Raw genomic sequence first — 15071 nt, 5'->3', positions numbered from 1 at the left:
AACATCAGCAAAGCTGAAACCTCCCATTGGGAAACTTTTGATAGAACTTGTTCCACGTATTGCCTATGATGAAACTGATGTGCAGGCAGAAAATTAATGTAGGCAATGTGACTTGGTGACGTTTCTTGGGTCAGATTGCTTGGGTGTGAATTCTGGCTCTGTCACTTACTAACTGCTTGACCCTTTCTGTAATTCTGTTTCCTTATTTTTTAAGTGGGGGCAGTACTAGTATCTACCTCATAGAATTGTTTTGAGAGTGAAATGAGAGAATCCCTGTAAGGATGTTAGCACAGTGCCTGGCTCCTAGAAAGCCCTAAGACAATGTTAACAATTATTGTTATATACCGTCAACTTGCTTAGACCACGGAAAACATTGTACTCTATGATTTATAGAAAATAATCATTCCTTTTAAAAAAGTAGCTTCACTAAAGGAGCAGGCCTAGGAGATAGCTGTTTTCTAGTCTTCATAATTTTGAGTTATATAGAACATATTTAAATTTCCTTTGTTAAGAGAAAAAAACTTACTATGTTAACTTCCCATCCTTTACAAATTATGAACTAATTTCCTTTATACTGTAACTTTGGGCAGAAACCAACCTGGAAATTTCAACCTATGTTAAAAGCCCCAACAATGGGAAAACTTAACTAAAGCACATATACCTGTTATTGCTACAATATATTAGTAGTGTTTTTCCTCAGTGTTATTTTATTTATTTGTTTTTCCTCAGTGTTAAGATAAAAATCCACCGGATTACTTTATGGAGCCAACTGTATACGTTTGTGTGTCAGTGAGAAGAAAGGGCACCCAATGGGGGTTCAGGAGACAGCATTAAAATCCCTGTCCTTCCCTGCCCTAGTTCATTACCACAGGCAGTGTGCTCATCATTTGAGCATTAAGCTCATCAGAGCTCTAAGCTTCTGTTTCCTCATCTGGAAGTGGGAGCCAAGGTGATCAACGATTTTTATCTCAGAGGGTGTCATGAGGACCAAGTGATAACCTGAGTATAACAGCACTAGCCCAGTGCCTGGCCCACAGTCAGGGCTCAGTAAATGACAGCTAAACAGCAATGTAGTGGGGTTCTGTATGCCATACATGAGATTGGGAGCCAGATTCGATGGTCAGTTTAGGTGAAGAAATTGGACATGTCTGTGTTCACATAGTATGATTCATGTCTACTTTGTTGTTGCTGCTGCTGCTTTCCTGTAACCAATTTTAGAGCCTATCTTGGCAGCTGGAAGTATTTGGGATTAATTTCACACTCACTTTATGAGTTGAGCGTTTTCCTGCAAGCAGCTCCCTGGGCCTCTGCCTCATTACTTTGGCATCAATTGATATGGCAGTTGGATAGAGATGTCCTTTGGGGTCTCCATTTTATTTGGAATCCTTCAATTTGAAAAAGCAAAACAAAGGCCATCAACACATTGTGCTTGAAATCGTTAGCATTTATTTTTTCCTAAACCTCTCCCTTTCTGTAGTTCTGTTGAACGCCAGGGAACACACATCTTGTACAGCCAGTGATGAGCACTGAAAAATCACTGTTCCTCAAATGTAAGCCCTAGCATCTGGTTGGCCTCATTTCTCAGTTCCAGGTGAGCTGCGAGATCCTCTAGGCCCTGGTCAGACAGATCTAAATCTTGATGGGTCTAGTTTTTCCATCCCTTTTTACTATGTTAATTCTGCTAAATTCATTTGGCTCTTGTGGAGAACAAAGTAAACTTGGCTATTACGTGTAAAACTAAATTGAGAACATGGAGATCTGTTTAGTATTTCACGCTGGCCAGTAGGTCAGGAAGATTTTCCTTGGGGGTAATTTACATAAGGAATTGTTTATCCCATTTCTTTCCAGTTTCTGTGACCATTTGGGGATAGCAGACTCTTTCCACAATGGCACAGAAATATATCCAGCGAGACTGAAACTTAGAGAAACGATGCTTCTCCAGGATTGATGTATTTTGGGTCTTGCTCAGGAAAGATCCTGTGGCTTGGGCTGCTGTCTCACTGAGAAGTCATTCTTCCACCACAGCTGTGTTTAGCAAGTTGGGTGGGTCCACGAACTGACATGCTGTTGCACTTAGTAAGAATTTTCCCTTGATAGTGAGGAACGTGCATAAAAGCCTCACTTAAGTCCCAGCAAATGCTCTAAATGTTTGCTGTGATCCGATGGCTACTTAGGGCACAGCCTCCATCAGATGACGCCCATACTCAGAATACTCTGTGGCTCTCCAGTACCTGCACACTCTTCACCTTGACATTTTGCTTCCTTTACAGCAGTTGCCCAGATGACCTTTTTTGTCTCATCAAATGCTCTTCCCAAACTGGAATATTTGCTCCTTCCTGAACAAGCAGCCTCTACCTTTGTGCTTTAATGCACTTGCTCAGGTTGTTTCCTTCACTTTTAAAGCCCCCTTACCCAATATCTATTCTTGAGGACAAATTTCAGGTACCTCTTCTCAGTGGCATGCTGGTAAATATTTACCAACTGGCTATTTGTGAGGAGCAGGGTGGGTGGGAAGCCTAACTTTATAACATTTGTTGATTTGCATGTTGTAAATACTTCCACCATGGCTGATTTCAAGCTTCTAGCATGAGGTCACTGAATGTGGAGTTGGGAAGAAATGGGCAGTAGCTCACCATTGCAGAGTGTTGCCAGCATACAGATGCAACAGGAATAAATAACCTCAAGGGCCTAGATAACAGTAAAATAATTAGGAAGTAATGTGTTTTGAGTATTTATTACTTTTGTTTTCATGTAACTTATTTTTAAGTTTACATAATTTAACTTTTAGCAATGGCCATGTTTAACAACTGGCTCACAAAATTCCTGAAAACTGAATAATCAGTCCTTTCTCCTGAGCTGGTAGGAGCTGGCTGAGCCTGGTCCAGTGGCCACTGCTGCTTCTTCCACCTTTTCCTTCCCAAGGCCCTCCACACTCACTAGGAGTTAGGCCCTTCTCCGAACCTGTAAGGTGCTTCAGGTCTCATGCAGACTTCAGAGTGAGAGACTCCAGGTCGAATCCTGCTTTCTTGTTCACTAGGTGATGGTCAAACTGGCTACTTAATTTGCAGTTCCCAGTGCAAAATGAAAATGCAGGGCCCTTGTTAAAAGGTAGAAGAAAGTGCTATTGAAACAGCACTTTCTTCTTGAAATAATATAAAGTTCTTTCCTTTCTTCAGTGGTCTCTCTTTCACACCTTCTGGTGGTGCTTTTATTTCCTATTTAATGTTATCTCAAGTAAGGAAAAATTAAAATTTTAAATCGTTAGCATGAATTCTATGATTCATCTTTATATTGTGCAATGCCAGTTTTAAATGCAAATGTAAGAGCATTTAACTCTCTGAGTTAATGAACATATCTCCTCTGATCATGTGCATGGTCCATTATCCTATAGACTTCACTTACAAAGCACAAATTCAAAAATAAAGTTATTAAGACTTTCAAGACAGAGACAGCAGGGCCTTAAACGAAGCATGGAGCACTCCTAAGCACAGACACAGTTGGCCCACCCTATGTACAGTACTGGGCACATTCCTTACATCTGCTGAGCCTCAGAGGCCTCATCTATAAAACAGAGATCTTGCCAACTAAGTCTCAGCGGAGGCATGAGGATTGAACGCACTGATACCTGTATGGCACAGAGCAGATTGCTTGGCATACAGGTCATGCTCAATTAATTGGAGGGCTTATTATTAACATAATGATCATAATGTTAGTGGTATTCTCCTCTTTAATCGTCTATAGGGTCTTCCCTATATTGTCAGTGTTTGCCTCCTTGACCTATTTTCCTTTCTCCATTATGAAGGCTTTGAAGATGGAGGTTATCTCTGTTGCCATTGAATTCCCTGTAGTGCTTCCTGCAAATTCTTGCACATCCCTGGCACTCAGGAGGTGTTTATCACCTTGATCTTTGTATGATTTGGACTTACTGACAATAAGCATCTGTGTCATAATATGATGGCCCCCACGGTGAGGCTTAATTGATAACATTCACAGGAAGAAGATGAAATTAAACTTAGATTTTTAACAGGAGTCAGTTGTAATCATGGTGAGGGCTGGGGAAGCAGATGATTCCAGGTGTTTTGGTTTAAGGAAAGTGACTTCTCCATCTCCTCGAGGGGAATTCTTGAAGTAATGGGGAAGGGATGAGTTCCAAGCCTCATTTGAGTAAAAAAGGCCCCAGGGATATTAACTCTGGCCCATAGTAATCTGCCCCTTAGCTAGCTTCTTTCACACTTACTTTCTGTGCTGCACAATAAGGACATTATTACAGTTAATGCTTCTTTCCACTAATTGGTTGTGTATGTATGTTTCCTGTCCAACAAATTATAAGATCCTCATGGGCTACAGGGTATCACGTACCTTTGAATGCAAATGAAAAGTAGCACAGTAGTAGGCCCTCAGTAAGCAGTGTGCTTTGTTAATGCTTACCTTGGTCCCAACGCCCAGGGCTCCCTCTAGAGCTGAATGTGAATTGTGATTGCCTTTCATAACTCCTGCAAGTGGCAAGTTTGCCCGGGATTGTCAGGCAAGGGCCTTCAGGTGCTTTGTCTTTCTCTAACCTACATCTCTTTTCCAGTGTCTCCCAGATACTCTGAGGACTGGCCCCTTATAGCCCTTCTCCTACATGGAATTTGGGAGACCACACAGCTGCAGACTATACTTGTTTGACTGATGATTTTTTAGTAGGCCCTTTGGGCCAGTGTCAGTAAGCCGTGAAATATCACCAAATGGATCATCTGCACTAGACTTCTGAAACTCATCTGAGCTCTAGTCCCTTAAGCTGGTGGGGACTTGTAGAAAGGAGCTTACATTGCCCCGGCTTTTGCTATTCCAGTTCTGGGGGCTGTCATGTGCCTTGAGCCTCTGGGCTAATCAGTTCATTACTTTTAATGAGCACAAAATTCACCAAGACGTTAAAATAAAATAAAACACCAGTGGGCTGTCTTCAGTGTTCTATCCAATTGTTACTTTAGTTCTTTTTTCCACAGGATTATTCAAGAGGATGAAAAAAAAAAAAGCCAATTCTACTCACTCCTGCCAATTTTATCCTAAGTAGATTTGGCATTGTAAAGCTAACGCACCCTGAACATTTTTTTCTTTCAGGTCCCTGTGGGCTGGTGCCTGACATTTGTGTTAAAAATGACATTGCTTGATTGGTCAAATGTTTGAACATTATCTGCCTTTTAAATATAGTAAAGAAATATTGGATATTCCAATACCATGTAAAAAGTGATAGAGGAAGACAGTTATTTTCTGAAAAGTGTATTATGAAGTTATTATTTGAAATTCCAAGGTAAATGCAGTTACTTTGATAAGAATTTTTTTAATTGATCAAGAATTTTTTAAATTGATCAGTCTCTGTGACTAGTAATAATGACCGTAATAACTGTATTAGAGGTCACTTATATTATCATATATTGTAGAAGGTGAATCGATGGTGAAGCAGACACTGAACAATGTCCCCATTAAGCTGATTTCGTGGATATTTTCATCTCTTGGCCATATGGATTTGGAATTACTTAGGGTATTTTTTTAAAAGAAGGAAGCGAACAGATGAATGATAACTCTTTTATTACTCAATATAGCTTGTGTTTGTGGAAGACAAAGTTCATGAAGTTGTTTTAAAGAAAAACAAGAGTGTGCCAAATGTAATTTGTTGAGGGCTCAAGAATTGTGAAATTATCCCTAACTGAAGTTTGTAATTTCTGCAGGTAATCTCTCTAGCAGATGCAGTAGAGGAAAACCAAGACAATCTGTTCCAGTCATTCACCAGGCTGAAAAGTGCCACCCATTTGGTGATTCTGCTGATCGGGCTGTGGCAGAAGCTGAGCGCTGACCAGATTGCTATCCTGGAAGCGGCATTTCTGCCACTGCAGCAGGACACTCAAGAATTGGTAAGGACCCACAAGCCTGCAGTGGTAACAGCCAGCGTTATTGAAAAAGGTGGTGGTTTTAGGAAAATATCACATGGCTATCATGTTTTCTAAGGTATCAAATGAAAGCTTGGTTTTGTTTTGTTTTTTTACCCAAATCCTGTTTTCCTTTTCTTCAAACCATAATAAAAATGTCAAGTAAAGGCCTTTTTTTTTTTCTAGAGCTATTTAAAAAATAGGTATATAGTCCATTTTTATGTGGTATCCAGTCTATTTTTTATATACTCTTCAATCACTTAGAAGCCAGGGAAACAGTCATTTGACCACCAGGGTGATGGCAGTAAACCTTCAGATTATCTAATCCTTTCCTTTTCCAGGAGAGAAAACAATTCAGCCATTTTAATTTGCTCAACGTTCTTAAATTTAAGTGTCACTTCAAGGGTTAGAGAGAACTGAGGTAGCCTCGCTAAATGACAGGGATATTTTGTTACATTTATGTAATTCTTTTTATGTAGTTTATAAACTCTTTTACTCTTGATCCTTTGAATAGGCAGTTTAGAACAAAAAGGGAAAAAATGGGGGCATGCATTTGGAGTTTTTGGTGAAGGATGATATAAATAAACATCTTAGATGCTTTGAATCATTGAGGTATGTGACTACCAGGTGCCGTTAATGCATGCTTTTATTTACAAAGAACTAATATACTTCTTTGAAATCAGAGACGCTTGAACTTATTTTTTTGTATTGGAGGAAACCGTTTCAACAAAAAAGTCATTTCAGATCCATTTTTAAACACAGATGTGAAAGCATGGTACTAAAGATAATAGTACTAAAACTGAAATTTTTGGGTGTTAACTAGGTACCATGTTTTCTTTTAAGTGTTTCACAAGGATTATCTCATTTAATCTTAAACAAGGACCTATAATATAGTTAAGGTATTGTTTTCATCCCTGTTTTACATATGGGAAAATTTAGGCTTTGAGAGTTAAGTACCTTTCTGAAATTAATGGGTGGTAGAGCCAGAATTTGGACCAAAGTCTGTCTGCTTCCAAAGACATGTTTTTAACCTGTATATGGTATTTTAGCAACAAAGTCATGAACACAATTTTGAAAATCACAAGCTTTGTCAGTTGAATCTAATTTTCTACAGTTGGTTCAAAGTGTTGTCAGAATAAAAAAAAAATCAAGCTATATTTTATATCCTTAACAAAACAGTAAAAATAAATCAGAAAAATTTTAGAGTACACATTATTTTTAGATTGATAAAATTACAGCTAAAATCGACCTTTGAGAAGCTAGAAATGTACACTGTAATAGTAGAAATTAAAGAATAGAATGGTTAAGATTATATTTTTTTTTTGAATTTTATTTTATTTATATTTTTATACAGCAGGTTCTTATTAGTCATCAGTTTTATACACATCAGTGTATACATGTCAATCCCAATCTCCCAATTCATCACACCACCACCTTCACCCCCCACCGCTTTCCCCCCTTGGTGTCCATACGTTTGTTCTCTACATCTGTGTCTCAGCTTCTGCCCTGCAAACCGGTTCATCTGTACCATTTTTCTAGCTTCCACGTATATACATTAATATACGATATTTGTTTTTTTCTTTCTGACTTACTTCACTCTGTATGACAGTCTCTAGATCCATACACGTCTCTACAGATGACCCAATTTCGTTCCTTTTTATGGCTGAGTAATATTCCATTGTATATATGTATCACATCTTCTTTATCCATTCGTCTGTTGATGGACACTTAGGTTGCTTCCATGACCTGGCTATTGTAAATAGTGCTGCAATGAACATTGGGGTGCATGTGTCTTTTTGAATTATGGTTTTCTCAGGGTATATGTCCAGTAGTGGGATTGCTGGATCATATGGTAATTCTATTTTTAGTTTTTTAAAGAACCTCCATACTGTTCTCCATGGTGGCTGCATCAATTTACATTCCCATCAACAGTGCAAGAGGGTTCCCTTTTCTCCACAGCCTCTCCAGCATTTGTTGTTTGTAGATTTTCTGATGATGCCCATTCTAACTGGTGTGAGGTGATACCTCACTGTAGTTTTGGTTTGCATTTCTCTAATAATTAGTGACGTTGAGCAGCTTTTCATGTGCTTCTTGGCTATCTGTATAAGATTATATTATAAGAATATTAACTATCACTGTCACTATGAACTCAGATTTAGTAGTCAAAAAGACTTGGGTGGCTTGAGGTGCTGGTTCCAGCAAAGTCCTTCTGGTCAAGTTTCTTAGCTGATCTAAATCTCTGCTTCTGTAGCTCTAAAATGGAAACAATTATGTTAGCTGTCCAATAAATTGTAATAAGAATTAAATGAGATAATTGGATAGAGTGCTAATCATCATTAGTAGTGGTTTGTCTACTTTACGTGTATTATTTATAGTCCTCACTAAAGCCATGCAAGGTAGGTATTACTACCTTTTCATGGTGATATGTCTCCTCCACTACACTTGAGGGCAGGAATTATATCTTACTCATTTTTATATTCTCAGTGCCTGGCACAATGCCTGACCGTAGTGCAGTTGACATTTGTTGGGGTGAATGAATAGAGATAAGGGTAGAAGCTAACAAGAGGTGACTTGGCAGAACAGATGCAGTGGATCGAGTCTGGAGCATGAGGAAGCAGGGCAGGGCCAGCTGTATAATTTACGAGGTTGAGTGCAAAATGAAAATGCAGATACCTTGTTCAAAAAAGTAGGAAAACATGCTAAAGTGCTGTTAAAACAGGTACTAAACACATAGCTTTTTAGTTTCTGTAGTCACTCTCTCATCGTGGTATTTTTGTTTGCTATTTATGTAGTTCTAAATAAAGAAAAATTTAAAGAATTGCCACAATTATACAATATATACGATACATATACAGTATATGCAACTTGTATTTTGTAGCTCATATGCATTTTGTTCTTATGGAACTGCAGAATTGCTGAACAAAACTTAACTGTCTTTATTTTACTTCTTAATCAGTGCACATCTACCAACACTCTCTACCTTCAGCTTCCTGCTAAGTAAGGAAGGACTGAAGGGAAAGGAGCTCAGTGTCACTCCATTTCCCTTTCTTTCTATGTTATCATTTTCAGTGTAAGTGGTTGGTTAATACAGGGAAGTAACAGGAGTGTAGTGGGTTTCCTTAGTCATTCCTGTTTCTTTGAATCTATTGCCTTCTTTCTTAATTCAAAACAAGTTCTGGTTCAAATGAAAAGCCTCTCAGGGCTGTCAGTTCCTTCGCTTAATCAGTCTAGACAGAAAAGGCCTTCCTCCTGCTTACTTTGAGTCTCTGTGAACTCCCACTCATCCTGGGGCCACGGGAATTCTGAGCTATGGGGCTGTATGGGAATGGGGGGAAAAGAGGGAGGAGGCACACATATTGCACGTATTTTCCCTTCTCACACGCGCTTCATTGTCTTATCAGACTTCACTTACAAAACACAAATTCAAAGATTAAATTATTAAGAATTTCAAGATGATGACAACAAAGCATTAAACTGAGCACAGGGCCCTGTGCAGTTACACAGCTTGCATGCTTCGGAAGCTGGCCCTGAAGCCTGCTTAGACCCAAAGGAAGAATTTCCTAGAAATAAACATTCTCAAATGTAGGAATTGAGTCCCAAGAGAGACTGTGGTATTTCTGACTCCAGAGATCTTTAAAAACAGCTTCATTTGCCAGGAGTATGTAAGTATGCTCATCCCTGTAGGCAGGTGAATGGACTGAGCATCTTCTCAAAGCTCCTTTCTACCCTGCCTCTGTATTCCCTACTGTCATACCTCCCAAATCATGTAAGAAAAAATTACTTCAACTCTCTTCTGAATTTGATGAGATTAGAAGGTGTGTATACTTGTTATGTCTATCGAAGTCATTAATGAGACAGGACATTTGATAAAAACATAACTTGGAGAAGAATGAATCAAAAAAGACATTTTAATACTGCTTGTTATGCTCTTCATCTTTAATTAGGTTGTGGTATTCACTTTGGACTTACACTATTGAGACAGCTTATATATCTTGAGAAAAAAAGGAATCCTTTTTCATTCTTTAAGACGTACGCATGCAGTATGTGGTTTTGACATGCTGGTTCACAATCCTCCACATTATGCCTATAGACCTCACAAATAAATGTTATGTGATGGGTATCCCGCTGAGACGTGAAAATGAAATATGCAAACCTGAAATAACTTGGAAGGAGGGTGAGGCGGGGAAGAAAGGAGTCTCTGACCAGAATGTTGAAATATATCCCATATTGAAGTTATTATGATACCACAAAAATCTGAATGTAATTTAGACGGTTTGGTTGAGGGTGGATGGCAGAATACATTGTGAGAGGGAGAACTTTAGACATGTGGGCAACATTTTCAGAAGAGACTCTCAGTTCAAGGTCAGATGTCCCCACAGTATTGAGAGGTAAGAGAAAGTGCTCAGAAGATGTTTTATTTACGGTTCAAACAGCACCGCATAATGGTTTGTTGTATTGTTATTTAGATGGCATGTGTCACAAGACAGGCTAAATACCATAGTCAACTCTGGAATATTTTCTTCTTAATAGCCTCGGTTTCACAAAGCAAAAATGTTTAGAGTTCATTATTGCTAATGAAAGGTAGTGTTCTTCACACTATATTATCAGTATTAAAAAAAATACCATCCCATTTGGAACAGAATTCATCAGTGTTTTCTTTGATCTGTCTCTTTAGTAACACTTTTCCATTTTTGCCACTTCTCAGTACTTTTGGAGGGCAAATAAATGCTGGTGTTGCTGACTATTATATGTGATTTTTTAAGTTGCTGAAAGTTATGTATACCAAATGTGTTTTTGTAGGGATACTCCCTATCACTTTAAGAAAAATGTTAAATGTTTTATTTGGCGTCTCCAAAAAGAGGTCATAAACATAGTTCTACCGGTGGATTTGATAATATAGTATTATCCCTATTGTCTTCCTGTGATGCTGGAGAAGTTTTACCTAAAGTAATGTTCTATCAGAGTACCTGTTAGGGAAACTCTAAAATGAATTTTCTTACTTTTCTGAGGATATTTCAGAGTATTTGGATCCTCAATGCAGAATTTAAATACGCCTCTACTGACCCTCTATCCACTTGAAGCTCTATGGAAAATACAGTCTCCTTAGACTTACCTAAGTAAGTCTACTTAGGTCAATGTGTTACTGGTTTGAGCCTGAGAGAGTATTTAATTGTGATATTACACACATCTCCCCCTCATTATGCTGTATAGAAGCCAAAAGCTGCAAAACTACACATACCTCGGGATTGGCCTAAGAGGAAAAATCTTTTATCCAGTTCATTTATTATCCATTTTTTCATTCAATGAATATTTATTGAGCACATGCTATGTTTCAGGCAGTGTTCTAGGCACTTAGCATACCTCAATAAACCAAATAGACTTGGTACCCATCCTTTGGGGATTTACTTCAACATTACAAGCAAACATATTCTAGTCATATTCTGTTGTAAACATATTGGCTATCTAATATGGTAGCCACTTGTCACATGTAGCTATTTAAATGGATATTTAAGTGAATTAAAATGAGGTAAAACTAAAATTTCAGTTTCTCGGCCACACTAGCTGTATTTCAGCTGCTCAATAGCCGCATGTGGTGAGTGGCTACCACATTGGACAGTATAGATACAGAATATTTCCATCATTGCAGAAGTTTCTGTTGCATAGCACTATCAGTCATTAAGAGGGAAAGGGTTTTTTCAGTTGAGTTAATAACTTAAGCACATTTTAACAAATTAGTGAAAGCAGGGTAGGATACTGACATTAAAAGATGCCATGGTGTTTGCATTAGCAGCCCTTATTTCTGGTATTCTGGGATCAGCCTAGTCATTTTTCACAATAACCATGTATTTTCCCAGGAGCAAGAAACTTCTCTAGGGAGATGTGTGCATCTGCATAAAGGAGAGGCAAGAATCTGGCACAAGGGCTGCTACTCCACCTTCATATGGCCTTGGTAGACGTTATAATCATCATAGACTCTTTCCTGTTGAGCTGACACCATGGCCTCAGAATCCTTTTGAATACAGCGCTCTAGGTAGTTACTGTCCCTTGGAGTTGGTATGTGGATGAATCCTTTTTGCCCTTCCTAATCTCTGTACAGATCTGCTTCTTATTTTCCTAGTAAACGACTTAGATGACTAAGATTCTGTACGACGAAGTCCCGCAGGTGGCAGGAAAACAAGGAGAAGCAGTGTTGGTATTTCCAAATGGCTGTCTCAAACTTCTTCTGCTCTAAATGTTCGTGTGTTCCACCTGATTCCAGAGGAATCTCTAAAGAAAAGAGCAAAAGTGCACTGGTTTGGGGACTTGATTAGGTACAGTCCTAGAGTTGGAAGGAATATTGGCACGTTGCATAGCATCTTGCCTTTTTCTTTTCTTTCAAAGTGCATTTAATATCTTTAGTAGCTGTTATCTGCTGTTTGAAAACAGAAAAGCTTTATTGTGTCCTTTAGAGGTTTAATAGTTACCTTCCCTAGTACTGAACTTTAAAATCCCCTGGGAAAGTTAAGATGGAAATTTACATCAGGGGGGGAAGGAGATTTGGACCTTCAGCCTTACTTTTTGATTGATTATTCCTTTTACAAACTGATATGGAAAGAAACTTATTTTTAACATTTTCAACATGGTTCATGTGAGAAAACAGATGTTTATAATAGGAAATCCTATTGTGTGGAGGGACTTATCAAGACTCACTTACAAGGCTTAAAGACTTCTACGTCACAGGTCAGATTTGATGCAAGGGCCATTGTGCCGCCTGTCTGGATTGAGTGATGACTGAGATGGCTAATCTTTACTATTATTAATGACCTCTTCTCAAAAGGCAAACAAAAGGAGGAAGTCTGGTGTCAGTATCAAGCCTGCCTTTATGACTGCTAAAGTATCATCACAATTATAACTGTCTATGGGAACATAGTGTAGAAAGTAAATATTTTGGTAATTCCCATGATCTTAGCCAGCAAGATAAACATGAAAGAATTAGTTTTATGTTCATAATGGCCACATACTCTGTGTTGTTGCTAGTTAGGTGCAACTGGTGTTATGTAATGTAATACTTGACTAGAGTTGAATATAATGTATCTCAGAGCTTTTCTGATGACCTGCTTGCAGTTTTAAAAACTGAAATAGTTGAAATACATCAGAATAGGAGCCAAGTAGAATACATTTACAGGTGGTGACGTGTAATTTTTTAATCTTTCCTTATGTATATCAAATATGAAACAGCGCTTTAACAGACACATTTAATATTATTCATGCATTTAAGAATAAAGAGACTAAGTAAACGAACAAAGAATTGATTATTTGAAGCTACACTCTCACTGTATGTGAGATCCTTTGTGAAATAAGGTGTGATTTAATTATAAATAAGTAAAGTAAGTAAAACTCACGCTACCACAGTGAGGAAAATAATGATCATCGCCATGCTTATAATGCTTACCAATTTGATTACTGGCTGGAAGTGTATTTGCTTAGTTCAATTTCCTTAAAATACCTTTACTGTGCCTAATTTGAGTCTGCTAATTACAAAGAGATGATTTTGCCATTTCTGGGACCTTGCATTCTTTTACAAATGTACACCTGGAAACTGGTGACTCTTTCCTCTAAAACCGGTGCTCCCTCTTCGCTGTAACCACACGGAGAGCTGCACCTCCAGGTTTAGTCAGTCACCCTAGCCTGTGGTTGTTCATTTGGAAATGTTTCTGGGAACCCCCCTTGGCTTGCGTCCTTGTTATTCTACCTGGCTTTCTGTGGTGGCATTTGAAGTAGCCTTTCTACCCATGTTTTTGCCTTTCTACCCACGTTTTGCCCTGCACATCTCCGCAAGACTCAGCCCACTGCTCTCCTGTCACACATCTGCTTACATACTTTCCATGGCTCTCTTTGCCCCTGGTCGAGTTTGGATCCCAGTGCCAGGCATTCAGGACTTTCAGTCACTTGGCTCCACTGTATCTTCTTTCTGAAACTCCTTTTCTGCGACTTCCCAGCTTCCCCACTTTGTTCTGGGAAAGCTGACTTTGCATGGATACGCAGCTTCTTTCCATCAAGCAGGGCTAATAGAGCTTTTTTTCCTCACCTAAAATAGTGTCCTCTCTTTACCCTTCTATCTACCCTCTTTAAGAGGCAGATCAATTTTCGTTGCCTCCCTATTTATTCTGGCTTTCATTCTCTTGTGAATTTCACTTGGGGGTATGACATAATTTAGCTCTCATTTTATACTCTAAAATTGAATATGTGCTTGTCTTGTATTCTAATTTAAGGACAGATTCTTTTATATCCCCACAGAATTAAAGCTTAAATTAAGCATATAGTCGGATATAAGATCTGTGGATTGCTTGATACCCCATTTACTTTCATAATGTTTCACACAATTACAGATTGTCCTCCAACAACTGTGTAGCTTTTTAAAAGTCATTTTTTAAAAAGGAAGCAATCTATTTCCAATTTGAATTACTCCTTTTTTTTTGCAAGCAACCTTAAATTTTGGGGGCATTCTATAAGAGAAAACTTGATCTTTCCTGTACAGATGGTAAAAGATATAGGTAAACTGATAGCCAGACCACCACACATAAATATTTATACATATTTTCATTCACATATCCTGTAATTCAAATCAGTTAACATAAAAATTTTCAATCTTACCAGTGATGAATATATGCAAGTGTAAACAGCTATTAGGTACACTTCACCTTTATTGATTTAGTCAAATTTGGTAATAAATACTACTAACAGACATGTAGTGAAATAGACACACCCAGCTATTTCTGATATAGTCTTTCCGGAGAGTCCTCTAGGAAAATGTGGGTCATAAAACTAATCCAACACTTGGGCACCAGTAATCTAAGTTAATGCACTGAAAGTAGTAAACTAAAATCCATTTGGTACCATAATGTTTATATTTATATTATGAAACACCGCAAGCAACGTAAATGCTAGTAGTTGGAAAATACAAACTGTGGTATATCAGTTGAATAGAATATTATGTCAGACTGGGGTTCACATCCCTTTTAGAGCAAATACTTAACTAGCTGGGCATCCTTAGGCAAATTACAGAACTCTTTAAGCATTGGTTTCCTTATCTGTACATTGGTGAGTGAGACCAGACCCCAAGGACTGGTTTTGCTTCGAAGAGAGTTGAGAGTGGCCATCCAGCTTTGATTTCACCTTACT

General features: G+C 38.3%; 1 protein-coding gene across 1 annotated transcript in view; it reads left to right on the top strand.

The window, feature by feature from the left end:
• Positions 1 to 15071, top strand: part of LOC103081261 (protein PTHB1-like) — a gene marked incomplete at its 5' end in the record, with an annotated part of 217225 nt that overhangs the window by 126975 nt on the left and 75179 nt on the right. The window contains one exon of the mRNA XM_007446133.1: positions 5712 to 5894. Coding sequence (XP_007446195.1) covers positions 5712 to 5894 — 183 coding nt within the window. The remainder of the gene's footprint in view (positions 1 to 5711; positions 5895 to 15071) is intronic.

Source organism: Lipotes vexillifer, unplaced genomic scaffold (assembly GCF_000442215.2).
Source record: "Lipotes vexillifer unplaced genomic scaffold, Lipotes_vexillifer_v1.1 scaffold822, whole genome shotgun sequence".
Taxonomy (NCBI): Eukaryota; Metazoa; Chordata; class Mammalia; order Artiodactyla; family Lipotidae; genus Lipotes; species Lipotes vexillifer.
The sequence above is the reverse complement of the archived record's forward strand: the minus strand, read 5'-3'. Positions and strand labels throughout refer to the sequence as shown.